This window comes from Acinonyx jubatus, chromosome B1, assembly GCF_027475565.1.
Source record: "Acinonyx jubatus isolate Ajub_Pintada_27869175 chromosome B1, VMU_Ajub_asm_v1.0, whole genome shotgun sequence".
Taxonomy (NCBI): domain Eukaryota; kingdom Metazoa; phylum Chordata; class Mammalia; order Carnivora; family Felidae; genus Acinonyx; species Acinonyx jubatus.
The window spans coordinates 106,177,872-106,193,355 of NC_069382.1; the positions used below are offsets into that span (position 1 = coordinate 106,177,872).

The 15,484-nt window shown below is 33.7% G+C and overlaps 1 protein-coding gene across 6 annotated transcripts in view; it reads left to right on the forward strand.

Annotated features, from left to right (window-relative positions):
• The window catches only part of LOC106977308 (bifunctional heparan sulfate N-deacetylase/N-sulfotransferase 4), a 382,499-nt gene that overhangs the window by 132,444 nt on the left and 234,571 nt on the right, over window positions 1–15,484 (forward strand). For all 6 annotated transcript variants that reach the window (XM_053217011.1, XM_053217016.1, XM_053217014.1 and 3 more), the window contains one exon: window positions 3,620–4,845. In XM_053217011.1, the coding sequence (XP_053072986.1) occupies window positions 3,868–4,845 (978 nt within the window). In that variant the 5' untranslated portion in view covers window positions 3,620–3,867. The remainder of the gene's footprint in view (window positions 1–3,619; window positions 4,846–15,484) is intronic.

Sequence of the window (15,484 nt, forward strand, 5' to 3'; positions counted from 1 at the left end):
CTGTCCCTATGGAGTTGGGGTGCATCCACATTTGTGGATATGTTCACCAACCTGGAAGCTCTCCAGATCCCAAAACCTTGGGAATTTTATGGAGGCTTCATCGTGTAGGCATGATCCATTATTGACCTAATTTCCAGTCCCTCTCCCCTTCCTGTAGGATGAGGGTGAGGCTAAAAGTTCTAAGCATCTAAACAGGGCATGGTCTTTTTAGTGACCACCAGGAACCCATCAAGCATTGCCTCATTAGAACAAAAGATACTGCTCTCACCCAGGAAATTCCAAGAACTTTAGGAGCTCTGTGTCAGGAACCAGTGTCAGAAACCAAATATTATATCTAAAGATGCTCTTAATGCTCTTATTATAGGAAATAATAAGTCTTTTAGGACCTTTATGCCAGCAACAGGAGGACAGATATACATGTATGTGTGTGTATATACATTTTTTTTTCTATTATTTCACAACAAGAGATTCAGGCAAATCACAGACTGCATTGCTTTGCCATCCCAAACAATGCCAAACCTCTTCTGTCTCAGGCATAGGACATAAGTAAACATCTCTGGTTTACCATCTTTTATTTTCCAGACTTCTCACTTGCACTGCCTAATTTTTGTTAGGGAAGGATAACTGGGAGGACTGAATGGGAAGAAGGATAAGTCCTTAGGTTAAAATACACACACACACACACACACACACACACACACACACACACACACACACGTTCACATTCAAACTCACATATCCACAATGGTGATAATATGTATCTCTCATTCTTCTAACTCTGAACATATTAATGTTAAATAAATGTCATATTTAAATTTTATTTATTCTTTTGGTTGGCAGATTCTAGTTCCATATGTTTTTTAATTTTTTTTCACTATTACATATTAAGATGAGCCATTCTAATATGCAAAACTGACATCTCATCCTTTGTGTATTCAAAAATAAAAATCACATCTTTAATGTCAGAAAAGATAAGGATTTAACAAAGTAGTGTCATCCATTTTTTAAATTCCTGACTAAATTGCCTCTTAAAATACTAAGCAAACCCACAAAGTATGTGAATTAGTCTGTTCTTGTGGGTGATCCAGGGGATGGGGTGGGGTGGGGATGGAGCTAATTCCCTGTACACTTAACGGATTTTAAAACCAAATACATGAGCTTGGAGAAGTCTAACAATAGATATAAGACTGCATAATTTCCTTTGGTGAATTTCAAATTGTTCAATATTTATTATACATATTGTTTAATTTAATTTTTAGTTTTAAAATGAACTTTATGGCCATGTTCATATATACACAAAACTAGAGGATACAGCATAATTGATTTGTACATTTTAATCAAACCAAAACCTTTTCATTGCTGTATTTCATTTCTTTTAAAATTAAAATACAATTCAGTTTGTTTATAGAGAATAGAGTATTGTGATACTTGAAAAGTTTTTGGAGATCAAATAATTATCTTAAATAATTATTTTTGATAGCAGTATTAGTAAGTGCCTAACATGGAAGTTAACTTTTCTTTAAAGTGAATATGAAACCACTAGGGGGATTTTTCAAATTGATAAAAATTCAAGTCTATATATAAATAGAATCTGAAGAATTGAAATGTTTGGTAGAAATTTAAAAATTTTTAATTGTGGATATTTGAGGTTGTTTTTATTTTTTCCCAAAATCTAAGGCATAGACAAATGTTATTCAACTGTTGAATTTTATTTAAATTACCAGGAAAAATGTATTTCAGAACATCAGAACATAAAAATATAAAATGGGAGTAGTATCATATTATAGTTTAATCATTTAGTCTAATAATCTTTTTTTGATGTTCATTTATTTGTTTTTGAGAAAGAGGAGAGGCAGAGAGAGATGGGAACAGAGGATCCAAAGTGCACTGTCATCACAGAGCAGTCGCAGGGCAGGTGGGGCTCAAGCTCACTAACTGCGATATCATGGTCATGACCTGAGCTGAGACTGGATGCTCAACCAAAGAGTCACCCAGATGCTCCATAGTTTAATAATCTTTTAATAATTAATAGCTATTAATTACACAGGTTCTTCAAATTAAAAAAAAAAAAAACCTATAAAATATTTACAAAATGATACAATATGTATAATATACAACTCATAGTACAATACATGTTAATTTGATTTTCTGTGATGTTGTATGTCAATAGTATTATTGTGTATTAAAGTATATGTGTCACAAATTGAAAACATGAACTTTTTTGATTGTTTTCTACTAGTTTGACAAGAGTTTGGTAAACTGGGAATTTGAAAATTCCATAGTCTAAACCAGTTTTGAGAATTAAAAAAATTTTTTATAGAAAGCAATTCACTAAAAATCAGAGTCATCCATCAAAACAAATAAAATAGAATAATGGAAGATTATATCCATTTGTGGTAAAGCCATTTGGGGAAAAATTTTTTTTTAATTCTCTCTACATTCTTTTTCTTTTGAACTAAAGAAAGTGATTTGGAAATAGAACATATGATTATTATATAAAATTTAATAATGAATAAATTATAATTTAACTATTAAATTATAATTTATTTTAAAGCATAATGTATTAATAATTAATTATAATTAATAATGTTAATAATATAATATAATCAATATAATTACATTAAAATAATATATTTATTAATAATGAATAAAAATTCAAATTTAATTTCGATTATAGGGGCAAGCAAATTTAGAATGTGCTTTAAGACAAACATGTCAAAGCTTTTCTTCTCATCTAGGCTTCCTGGCCTCTCATTAGAGGGGTCTGAGGATGGTTGTTCCCATTTTGTTCTTTCTCCTATAGCTCCTCCATCACTTTGCTTCTAAGAATAGAGAAAGAGAAATCCTGTGTATTTTGGCTGGTATGGTGAAGAAGACCAAGTGTCTCCCTGCAACTTCAGAAAAGGATATGTTATGGAAAAACCTGTAACAACTGTATATACTTAAGACAAAATCATTGCCTCAGCTTGGCACTCCAGATACTTAGCAGACACTTAAAACATGTTTCACTGTTCCAACTCATACACAAATATTTGATTTTCTAATTCTTTATGTAAATAATGTTTACCAGTCCTATAGAAGCAATCTTTATGGTTATTAACATTTTACACTAAAACTTTCTTTCTTAGCTCTCTCTTTTTTAAGTTTATTTATTTATTTTGAGAGAGGGGGAAGTGGGGCAGAGAGAGAAAGGGAGACAGAGAATCCCAAGCAGGCTCCCTCCGAGCTGTCAGCACAGAGCCTGATGTGGGTCTTGAACTCCCCAATCCATAAGATCATGACCTAAGCTAAAAGAAATCAAGAGTGGTGCGCTTAACCAACCGAGCCACCCAGATGCCTCTCTTAAGTCTCTTTTTTTTTTTTTTTTGAGATGACTAGTTTGAAAAATGATCTCTTTCTTTGGCAAAATGAAATAGGAATCTGTATTCTTGAAGACATGAAAAAAATCTACTCTAATAGTAAAAACCTAGACTGTAAACTTTAAGCTATTAATATTTTAGCATATTAACACACTAAAATTATCTTTGATATGTATTTTTCTTATATATAAGCATCCATATCACATAAACACTTGTATTTATATTTCTGTCTTAGTCATTACATTTCTCCTTTTTTTCAGATAATGTTTAAAGGATTCTGCATCAGTCTTTGGTATTGGACATACTCAAAATCCCTTCTTCAACTTTTGCTCTCCTGGTCCATTGTCTTCCAGCTTTAACTTACTTGTGATCCCTTCAAACATTTTACATGGTTTGCAATGGTTACATGAACTTTTGGGAAGTGATATTTGCACCATCTCATACTTTATTCACTATGGCACTTTAGAAAAAGAAATTGGAAAAAACTTACAAAGCAGTATTTTAAAAAATGAATCTTATTGTGAAGCTTCGGAGAAGTTTTCGAACATTGATTGTTCTTTTAGCTACCTTTTGTTTGGTGAGCATTGTCATTTCTGCCTATTTCCTCTACTCTGGCTATAAACAGGAAATGACTGTTATTGAAACCACTGCAGAAGCAGAATGTGCTGACATCAAAATTCTACCATATCGGTCAATGGAGCTGAAAACAGTTAAACCTATTGATACATCCAAAACTGATGCTACTGTCCTCCTATTTGTGGAGAGCCAATATTCTCAACTTGGTCAAGATATCATAGCTATCTTGGAGTCTAGCCGATTTCAGTACCAAATGGTCATTGCCCCCGGTAAGGGGGATATACCTCCTCTTACAGATAATGGCAAAGGGAAATATATTTTAGTTATTTATGAAAATATTCTGAAGTATGTCAGCATGGACTCATGGAATCGAGAGCTTTTAGAAAAATACTGTGTGGAATACAGTGTTAGTATAATTGGTTTTCATAAAGCCAATGAGAACAGCTTACCAAGTACACAATTAAAAGGCTTTCCATTAAACCTTTTCAATAATCTAGCTCTAAAGGACTGTTTTGTCAACCCTCAGTCTCCTTTGCTGCATATTACCAAAGCCCCCAAGGTTGAGAAAGGCCCTCTTCCTGGGGAAGACTGGAGTATTTTCCAATATAATCATTCAACCTACCAGCCTGTGCTTTTAACTGAATTACAGACAGAAAAATTCCTTTCATCCTCATCCAGCAAACCACTCTATGCGACAGTGATTCAGGATCTGGGGCTTCATGATGGAATTCAGCGCGTTCTTTTTGGCAACAACTTAAACTTTTGGCTACACAAGCTCATCTTCATAGATGCCATCTCCTTCTTGTCAGGGAAGAGGCTGACACTGTCCTTGGACAGGTACATCCTTGTGGACATTGATGATATCTTTGTTGGGAAAGAGGGAACAAGGATGAATGTCAAAGATGTAAAGGTAAGAACATTTATAAATAACATCGTAATTTTTGTTTCACTAACTGTGGTATTGATAAAATGTAATTTTGAATATTTTAGATTCCTAGTTATGCAAAGTTTTCAGATGCAATATGTTTGAAATAAAATAGGCATTAAAAATATTGAACTAAGCCTTAGCTATTCCTCACACACATACCCCAGATGCTTTGTAGGGGATAGAACTACAATATCCCAAAGAATATTTACAATTAATTTCCTTGCTCTTCCTAGACCTTGCTCAAGAACTCTGTAGAACTGGCTTTCTCCTTCTAGCACATGTTGCAGTTTGTAGCAGTGAGACCCATATAGTCATAAAACTCGATTCTTCGACTGATCCCCTGCCCTACTTGGGTTTGACAGTGGTGGTTGAAATACAAGATGGAGAAGTACCTCTTGTAACTTCAAGTAAGCATAGTGTTTGTTTACATGAAGTGTTAATATACTTGTAAATGTAGATATGAGCAAAAATGTAGTTTTATAGAGAATGCGTATTGGACTTGAACTCAGAACTCTTCCCTTATTATCTCTTTTATAAATTTATCATATTGTTTTGGGTAACACAACAGTGTTTGACTTTATAACAAATTAACCTTGCGATTGTTATTAGATAAACAAAAAGCCAAATATGGTATACTAGGTTAGGTAGGTAATTCTAAGAATAATTCCTTTTTTTTTTTTTTTTAATCTTGATTCAGTATTCTCATTTGTGCCTATCTTGTCCTCTATGTAACTAAATTCATTCCTGGACAAATAATTGTAGCAAACTACAAACAGAAATAATACGACACAACTTAAAATTATAAAAGAACTAAAGATTATAAAGATCATATCATTTTTTATTCCTGCTGTTAGGCTTTTTATCCTCCAAAGATGAAACCTCAATACTACTTCAAAATGACAGCATTTTCCTATCCTGAGGCCTTATGACCAAGTAGTAAGACATGATTAAAACCAGTGAAGTAAGTTCACTTTTTAAAAATGTTCAAAGTACATGTGAACCGGTGGCCTCTATTTTTAATGAGCCACCAAATGAAGCATCACTTGACTGGTACCCAGTACTTCATTTTGGACATTGTTGTAAAGGGATTAAATGATGCCTCTTGAGTTCTGTCTAGATTTTTCTGTTTTTTTCTTACTTGTTTTGTATTTACTATTCCTTTAATTAATATAAACTGTAGTTTTATATTTATTTCAGTATCATAAACAAGTGTTATATGTTTCAAAAGTTTCTCAAGTGATTCGTATCCTGAAACCCTAAAAGGAAAGGGTTTCCTAATTTCAATTTAACAAAGTATATGAATTGAAAAACTTTATGAGTCTAACAAACTTTTCCAGCCTAAATTCAGCTATTTCACTTACTCTCAATAAAAACTTACAAATAACTATTCACCACTATACAGTATTCACTGATGACTTTTTAAGTAACATAACCCCAAACAATAATGGAATACTGAAATTTAACAAAACTGGAACAATGTCACAGGCAGAGAAAGGATCAGAAAGATTGTATGTGTATGTGTGTGTGTGTGTCTATATATACATATATATACATAAATATATATACATACATATATATATATATATATAGAGAGAGAGAGAGAGAGAGAGAGAGACAGAGAGAGACAGAGAGAGAGAGAGAGAGAGTGTATGTGCACATGTATCTTAATTATACACTCAACACACACCCACCCACACACACACACTCACACACCCTGTCACTTTGAAGAAAATACTTTTTCATGCCCCTTTTGGTGTTGTTGCTGGTTCTTCCTCAGAACTACTAATCAAAGAGTATCAGAAACTTGATTGGAACTGAGGGTTATTACCCTCTTAGTTAATTAAAGGTCAAGAGGAAATACAACTTTCCAAATATAAAGATTCTAGTCCCAGTCCTTGGCATTTGATTTTTATTTTGACCTTATTTTTTGGGTTAATATGATTTTGTGGGAAAAATTTTAAATTATGTGTAGAAAAGTTCTTAATGCTCTCATGTTCTTCATTGTCATGTCCTTTTCTGGTATTGTAGCATTTAATCTTATACTTTGGTAAAGATGAGGAGAAATCTGTCCTCCTTCAAACTCTGCCCAAATTTTCTAAAGCAGAGGTATTGCATGGCTGCTGACATTTTTCTCTATTATACTGAAATGAGAGTAGAGGTACTCTGTTCCTCAACAGAACACATTTAGGAAAGCTGGAGAGTTGTGTTTGAAAATTATTGGTTATATACATGACTGGACTCTTCTTGGGCCATTCACACAATTAGACCTGGAGTATATAGCTGGGAGCATTTAACAACAAACTCAAACACACCTTTGTGTGCAATACCACCTCACTCTACTGACAAAAAATATATTAGTGTATTTTAGCTTGAGCACATTTTCTCATTTTGAGATAGAGATTCACGATCATACTGCTAAAGAATTAGCATTTTTAAGGTACAGCATTTGATGCAATAAAAAGAGCACATGTTTTCTTTTAATCGAACTTGAAAACCCGCATTCTTTTCACTACATGGTTCTGCCTGACCCAAGCTACCGTAGATCTAGCTTCTTTTAGAAACTTGCATATTTTATTTGATTTCATCATGCCTTCCTCCAACCAAGGCCACTGAGACAGAAATTAGTGTGTTCATTTCCAAGGCAAGCAAAATTAAGCTCACGCAGGTGCAGTAACTATCATCTAATTGCTGCCAAAATTTTATTGCATGTGTAAAAACTTAAGAGGGGCGCCTGGGTGGCTCAGTCGCTTAAGCGTCCCTCTTGATTTTGGCTTAGGTCATGATCACAAACTGAGCTGACAGCACACAGCCTGCTTGGGATTCTCTCTCCTTCTCTCTCTGTCCCTCCCCGGCTCATGCTCTCTCTCTTTCTCTCTCTCTCTCTCTCAAAATAAATAAACTTCAAAACAAACCCTCAAGATAGAAGAAATTATTCATGTATATAATCTACTAGAATTATATTTCAAAAGTTTGTAAAATATTAGCTATCAATAAAGTCAGAAAATATAGTCATGTTTTGACCTGGGAATATTTCTGTGTAATCTTCAAGGCAATCAGAAAATATTCCTGTACATCTAAGGTTCTATTAGCAGTATGACCTCAGGTTATTTAGAGTGGTGTCTTAAACACTTGGATTTATTCTTTCCTAGTTTTGAAAACAATTTTTTTTCATAATGGCCTTAATTACATGTATGTAAGCAAAAATAATAAAGGCCATCCTGATTATTAAAGTTTTAATTTTAAAAAACTTCTTGCAGTCAACTAATTAGATTTCTATGGGAAATGGTTTACCCTTGGTTGAAACATTTGGTATAGTCATAGATGTTTGGTAGAATTAAGATAATATATTCTTTTTTCATAGTTTCCTAAGACAGAATAAATGTGTTTTTTTTTTTTCCCAATGAGGGCTTTGAAAACATGAACATGGTAAATGTAAGCTTCCATATGGACAATGAAATCAGAATTATTTTGATTCTGCCAATAATTTTGGTGCTTTAATCAATTTTGTGACCTCTTGTATTTTTTCTGTTGACAGTAAGCATCACTATTAGCATTTTTATATGTCTTTACACTTCTTGAGAAAATTCATTTATTTATTTATTGAACATCTACTGTATATAAGATTATATCTAAAACAGTATCTGTGTAATAAATCTAACATTCTTATTTAAAGTTCTATATGATCCAGTTCAATTTACCTTTCAACATTTATTTGTAATACTTCTCAAAACACACTGCTTGTAGTAGGCTAGCCCCTGTCTATCCCTTAGCTATAGCTTGTTCATGCCTACTTGACCTCTCAGTTTCTGTGTTTTGACTAAAATATGTTTCCTGAATTGACCCATATTTCAAAAGATACCTTAAGTCCTACTTCTTATGAGAAGGTGACACATGTCCTAATGACCCTGGTAGGTGGTGATTTCTCTTTTTTTTTTTTCAATATATGAAATTTATTGTCAAATTGGTTTCCATACAACACCCAGTGCTCATCCCAAAAGGTGCCCTCCTCAATTCCCATCACCCACCCTCCCCTCCCTCCCACCCCCCATCAACCCTCAGTTTGTTCTGTTTTTAAGAGTCTCTTATGCTTTGGCTCTCTCCCACTCTAACCTCTTTTTTTTTCCTTCCCCTCCCCCATGGGTTTCTGTTAAGTTTCTCAAGATCCACATAAGAGTGAAACCATATGGTATCTGTCTTTCTCTGTATGGCTTATTTCACTTAGCATCACACTCTCCAGTTCCATCCACGTGGCTACAAAAGGCCATATTTCATTCTTTCTCATTGCCACGTAGTATTCCATTGTGTATTTTACAAAGCAGGAAAGAACATCCAATGGAAAAAAGACAGTCTCTTTAACAAATGGTGCTGGGAGAACTGGACAGCAACATGCAGAAGGTTGAAACTAGACCACTTTCTCACACCATTCACAAAAATAAACTCAAAATGGTGATTTCTCTTTAAATTGAGTCCCTGAATAATCACTGACCTTAACTCTCACTTAGCATCCTCATGTACATGAGCCAACTTCAACATTAGACAGTGAGACAAGTTTTCTTATACATGTACTTTTGAGAAAGTATATAGCAAGAAAACTTAGACATGATTTGAAAATACTTCATTGACAATTATTGCACTGTCTTTAACTGTTTGGTGGATGCAGGACTAAATTAGTCATAGACTTGAGTTACTACATTAAGAAAAGTAATTTGAGTAGTTTTGTGGTTTGTCTCAAAACGAGTTGTTTGTACATTTTAAGTAGAGTCAGAACTAGAAAACAATCTATGTTGTAAACCTAGAGTCTAAAAACAAACGGTTAGCAAGCTAATTGTTTTTTTTCTTTTCTTCTCTCCTCCCTGCCCCCCATATTGTTTTTAATGAATCTGTACCTAGACTAGGGTTAAGAATTGATCCAGATAAAACAATTTAGCCATATCTTAATATGGATGTTGTCATGCACTTATTTGACTACATATTTCCTGAATTGAAAATCATATGTTCAAAAATTTAAAGTGCAAAAGAAATTGTGCAAATTGAATGACTGATACATGAAAGATGTTAAGTTAATAGATATAAAGGAGACAATTAATAAAATATCTTACACTACAGGTAAATGATTTAGGGTTAGGTCCAATAGCTATGTGAAAGTCTCTTTTACACAAGAAAATGATACAATGAAAATATTTTGGCAATTTTTATATTATTAATGTAAATATTTAAATAAAATCTCAGTTCAAACTTTTGTAGGAATTATGACATTTAAGAGGGACAAGGTTGCTATGAATAGGAAAGAAGAAATCTATCATAAAAGAAAATTTCAAAATCTTGATTAATCATTTGAATAAGGTTGGAAGAGAAAAGAAAAAAAACTTATGATTTCTAAAGTTGTGATCTAATAAAATAAGAAATTATTGATGCTATGAATATCAGCACAGAAGATGAGAAGCTATATTGGTAATTGAAAGATTGGTTTTATAACATTTTAACATTATGACTGAAACATATTGCTACATCTGACAAATTAATAGAAAAAAATTTTTTTAGAATGCTTGATATCCTAGACTGAATGGAGTCACTATCAAAAAAGAGAGCTGAAAAGTAAAAATTATATGTGGTAAATGGAATCCAGATTTAACATATTAACCAGTGTAGATTCAGCAATGCAGAACAGTCCAGACAGTAGGAGTTGAATGGATGGCCCAGTCAGACAATCAAGCAAGCAGCATCTGAAAGTTGTTTGGCAGTTTCTAAGTAGGTGAGTAAGACATGTAATCAGTTAAGTGTAGCATAACAGCTGGGTAGTGGCCCAGGCAAGTAGGATCAGATTTTATCAAGATATTTCACAACAAACTGAAGATACTCAGTCCTGGGATTAGTCTGTAGGCAAAAATAGTCTTCTATCTGAGAAAAAATGGCACAGAAGGCAGTGGCCCAATTATAGAAGGGTAAGATTTGACAATATATGACAACATGGAGATCAACATAGGGAACATGACAAGGAACTTGGAAGGCAGGAGCTCAAGCATAACAATAACCGTATGCAGAAGAGAGGAGCCTTCAGTTAGACCTGCTGAGATTGCAGCCCTGACAATGATCTAGAATTCTTAGGACTGTAAGGGAAGAGCTACATTTAGTTTCTCATGGAATCCTTAGATGCCCAGCTGCAAAAATTATACTATTTCAAGTTGCTCAATTGGTTCAAAAGAAAAACAGACACTGTCGGAGGCTTATCATGGAAATGATTCATTTTCTGTATAAACTTAGTTAGAATCACTGTGTCAATTAAAATATTTTTGTAATTTGAGTTTGTCTTGACTGAAAAGATATGCTCTATATAATGTATTTTGTCAAAGTCAGTAGTGACTTCAGAAAAACTCAGACAAAATTTGAGTTTTGTTTTCAAGCTTGGATGAGGACAGCCACTATATGGATGTATTTAATAAAAAAATTTCCTGGATGCCTGGGTGGTTCAGTGGGTTAAGTGCCCTACTCTTGATTTCAGCTCACGTCATGATATCACAGTCATGAGATCAAGTCCTGCATCGAGCTCCACATGGGGCTTCGCGATGGGCTCTTTTCAGGGCTCCATGCTATGCATGCTTAAGATTCTCTCTCTCCCTCTCTTTCTACCCCTCCCCAACTTGCACGTGCTCTCTTTCTCTCATTCTCTCTCTCAAAAAGAAAACTCCTTCCTTCTTTTATTTATAATCATAATGTAAATGTCTCAGATTTTCTTTTCTTCTGAACTTTTTCATGTGGCACCATACATATGACTTTGTCAGTGGAAGAGAACACTATCTCTTCCAAAACATATTTCTTTATGGAAGTAAATAAGGTCTCTACTTAAAAAAATTACCAAAATTATATAAAGTGCACTTTTAAATGATGGAATGAAAAAAAGAGAGAGAGAGAGAAAATATATACTGGTAATATCCCTCCAAATTGGGCATTTAACTAAAAACATTAACATTTTGTTTATTAACTTAAAATAATTTAATTCAATGTCCAAATCATTATTTCTCACCTATGGGCTCCACATTTTTTATTACAAAGTTTACACAAACATAAAATATTCACTTCTTGTTTTCATTAGAATAGGCAGGACATGTTCCCAGTTATCTGCATTACAAGGTAGAATGCAATATATACCATGACAAAATGTTGACAATGGGAAAAAAAAGAGGGCCTAATTCTAAGAATCAGGGAAATTTCATGGAGGGGTGGCATCTGAGTCCTCTGTGATGGTATGACAGAACACTAGCAAATCAAGAAGAGGAAGTATATTCATGGTCAATGGATCAATCCAAGCTAATATCTGGCCAAAAATATCAGAATATTTTTGGGAATGGTAAGTTATCTGTGTTGCTTGGATGATAAAGTAAGAGGTAGCAGTGTTATTAAATGCTGAATATGTTGGTTGTGGCCATAATATAGAGCTTTGTTGACAGAAGGATACTATTTGAGTCACTGAAGAATTTAAGCCAGAAAGTAACCTGATCAGGGCTGGGATCAAGAAAAGTATATTGTTTGAACGAGGGATATGTTTTTGTGGAGACCTGTCAAAAAATGTATTACAACAATATAGAAATAATAATTCTTATTTATTTTTAAAAATAGGATTTATTTACCATATTAATATACACTCAGCACTGTGCTAATGATTAACAGGCAGTATATCATTTAATACAGCAACACTAAAGAGGAAATATTTTGTACATTTGCTGAATGATTAAAATGAGGCTTGACAATATTAAGATACCCACCTAGCTAATAAGTGGCAGAGCAAATACACCCAAACTGTCATGAATGTCTAAGCTTTCTTTTAGAAATCAGTGTTGGGAGTTTGGATTTGAGTCTCAGTGCCAACAGTAACCAGTTAACTTTGAACATCTTTATTAACCTCTCCAATTCTCAGATTATAGATCCATAACAGCAGTGTAAAGTGACCCAGTCCTTAGCATTGTAGTGAACCTTTAGAAAGATAAGGAGTGGAAAGTTGCTAGGATAGAGTCTGACCTGTAAGATTTACTCAGTTTAGCTCAGTGGTAATCAGGATGGAACAGGGAGATTGGGAGAGCCCATGCAGAATTGATGGGACTTGGGCACCTACTCAATGGAGGGAGCAGAGAAAAAGGTGGAGATGTGGCATCATGGTTTTTCCTGGGGATATCCATTAATACATGCAGAATCAGGCAGAAGAAAAGGTGTCAGGAAAATGAGTTTGGTTTAAGGTCTGATGATTTAACATGGGATATCCAAATGTAGGCATTTAAAAAAGCAAATCTAAATTTTCAGACACTGTCAGAGGTGGCAGTTTAGATTTAGAAATCATCAAGCTTAATACTTGCAATCTTAGTGGTGATCACTAAAGGGAAATGAATCAAAGAAGAAAAAAATACAAGTTGAATGTATCTTTTGGATGTCCTGTAATAAACTCAAGATTATGACAAGTTAGTTTCCTACATAGAAAACTGTTTCACGTACAAAGAGAGTAGCCATCCGAACAGCCTCTTCATTAATAATATGGAAAAAAGCCTGAAATATCAGTAAGTGCTGCCTGTCTTCAGAGAAATAAAATCAAAGGAATGTTCAATTGAGAATAGCATGGTGTTCATGCAACAAAGAAGGCACAATCATTTATCTGGTATTTGGCATTTTGAATTATATTTTCCTTCTTATTTATGACCTCTTGATGAACAAGAATTGCAATATGTCCCCCCTCACTAATGTGACTGTGAGGTGTACCAAATAACTCTTCGTTATAAATATTCCTGAAATGTGGAGTGATATATAGGGATTAAGTATAAAGAGAACAAGAAAGCTAAATCCTCATTCTAATGGGAAATATTTTCTAAATTTTCAAAATGGTCTTCTAATTATATTCTAATGAAATATTTTTATTTAGTTTTTATGTTTTTATTTTCTTGATGACAGTGTTCATTCTGAACTTGTCTAGTTTTGTTGTTGTTGTTGTTGTTGTAAACAAGGATTTTGGAGGCATACTTTCATTTAAACCTGTTTTCTGGGTATCACTTATTACTTCTTTAGGGGCGCGTGGGTGGTTCAGTTGGTTGAGCCTCTGACTACAATGTACAAAAAGTGCATTTAGGGATGCCTGGGTGGCTCAGTCAGTTGAGCATCTGACTACAGCTCAGGTCATGATCTCACGGTTCCTGGGTTCGGGCCATGTCAGGCTTTGTGCTGACAGCTCAGAGCCTGGAGCCTGCTTCTGATTCTGTGTCTCCCTCTCTCTCTGCCCCTTCCCCAGCTTGTACTCTTTCTCTCTCTCTCTTTCTCAAAAATAAATAAACATCAAAAACATTTAAAAATTATTACTTATTTAAAAGGTGCATTTTAAAACAAGACCTGTTAACCAAATGAGGATTGTCTACTCAGAATATTTTTTAAAGTTTTTTTTATATACATGTTAGATTTTAATTTGAGACTGGACATTCCCTGAATTAATTTGCACCCAAAACAGGTTAAATAGTAATGGATCGAACACTAACATGAGTGCTCACTTTGGTTAGTTTACAGTATAACATAATTACTGAGCAGAGAACAATCTTTTGATACAGCAGGGGAAGAACACAATTAAAGTCCATGAGCTCTATTTTGCCATTTAAGATGTAGCAATTGTCTCCATGGGAAAGAGAAAATGTTAGAAAATATTTTGGTAAAAATAACCAAGCTAGCCAAGTCTCAGCAAGGTAGAGAAACAATTAGAGTTTAGAGTTCTTAAATCTCATTGTTAATGCCTAAAAGCCCTGGGGATATTCATGGGGATATTTTCTGATTAGTTTTGTATATTTTCTCATTCTCTATGACGATATAAATAGTGATTAATGCTCAGATTATAATGATCCTCTTCAGCTAAAGCCATGTTTTGTTATGATAGTCATCAAAAGATACCACAAAATGGTTTAATTTCTAAAGAATGTCTGAAAAGAAAAACAAAACAAAACAAAAACTTGCTCCTTTTATACTCCCTGTAGAAATACCCATTGTGTGTTCCTAGGTAAATTATCATGTAATGAAGCATCTTGATTATATAATCCTGAGGAAGCTAGAATAGTAGTAGTAGTAGTAGTAGTAGTAGTAGTAGTAGTAGTAGTAGTAGTATTCGGATAATAGATTAAACTATTAAAGTAGTTATAGAAATTGAATTTTATTTTCATTCAACTCATAATTTTTCAAGCCTAATCTGAGCCAAGATCTCTAGCTCTTTGCTGGGATTGATAATTTCCACTTGCTACTTCCTTTTTTCAAATAAATCAAATATTCCTCTGATGTGTTCCTTTATTATTATACTCTATACACATTTCTTACATTCTAAAAAGTGTGTATATATATATATATATATATAATGAATATTATTTAAAAATGATAAGAAGAACGCCTTTGTACCACTTAGCTTAGGACATAGAATATTATCACCACCTCTCCAATCACACACCACTTTTTCTCCTAGAGAAGTAATTAATATCCTGAAATTTGAGAGCTACATACATTGAGACTGCTACCATACATACAATACAAATTTCCTGCAATTTTCCCCTTACTTTTATTCCTGAGATTCATCTACATTGATGTTTATAACTCTGGTTTGTGAAACTTAATTTCT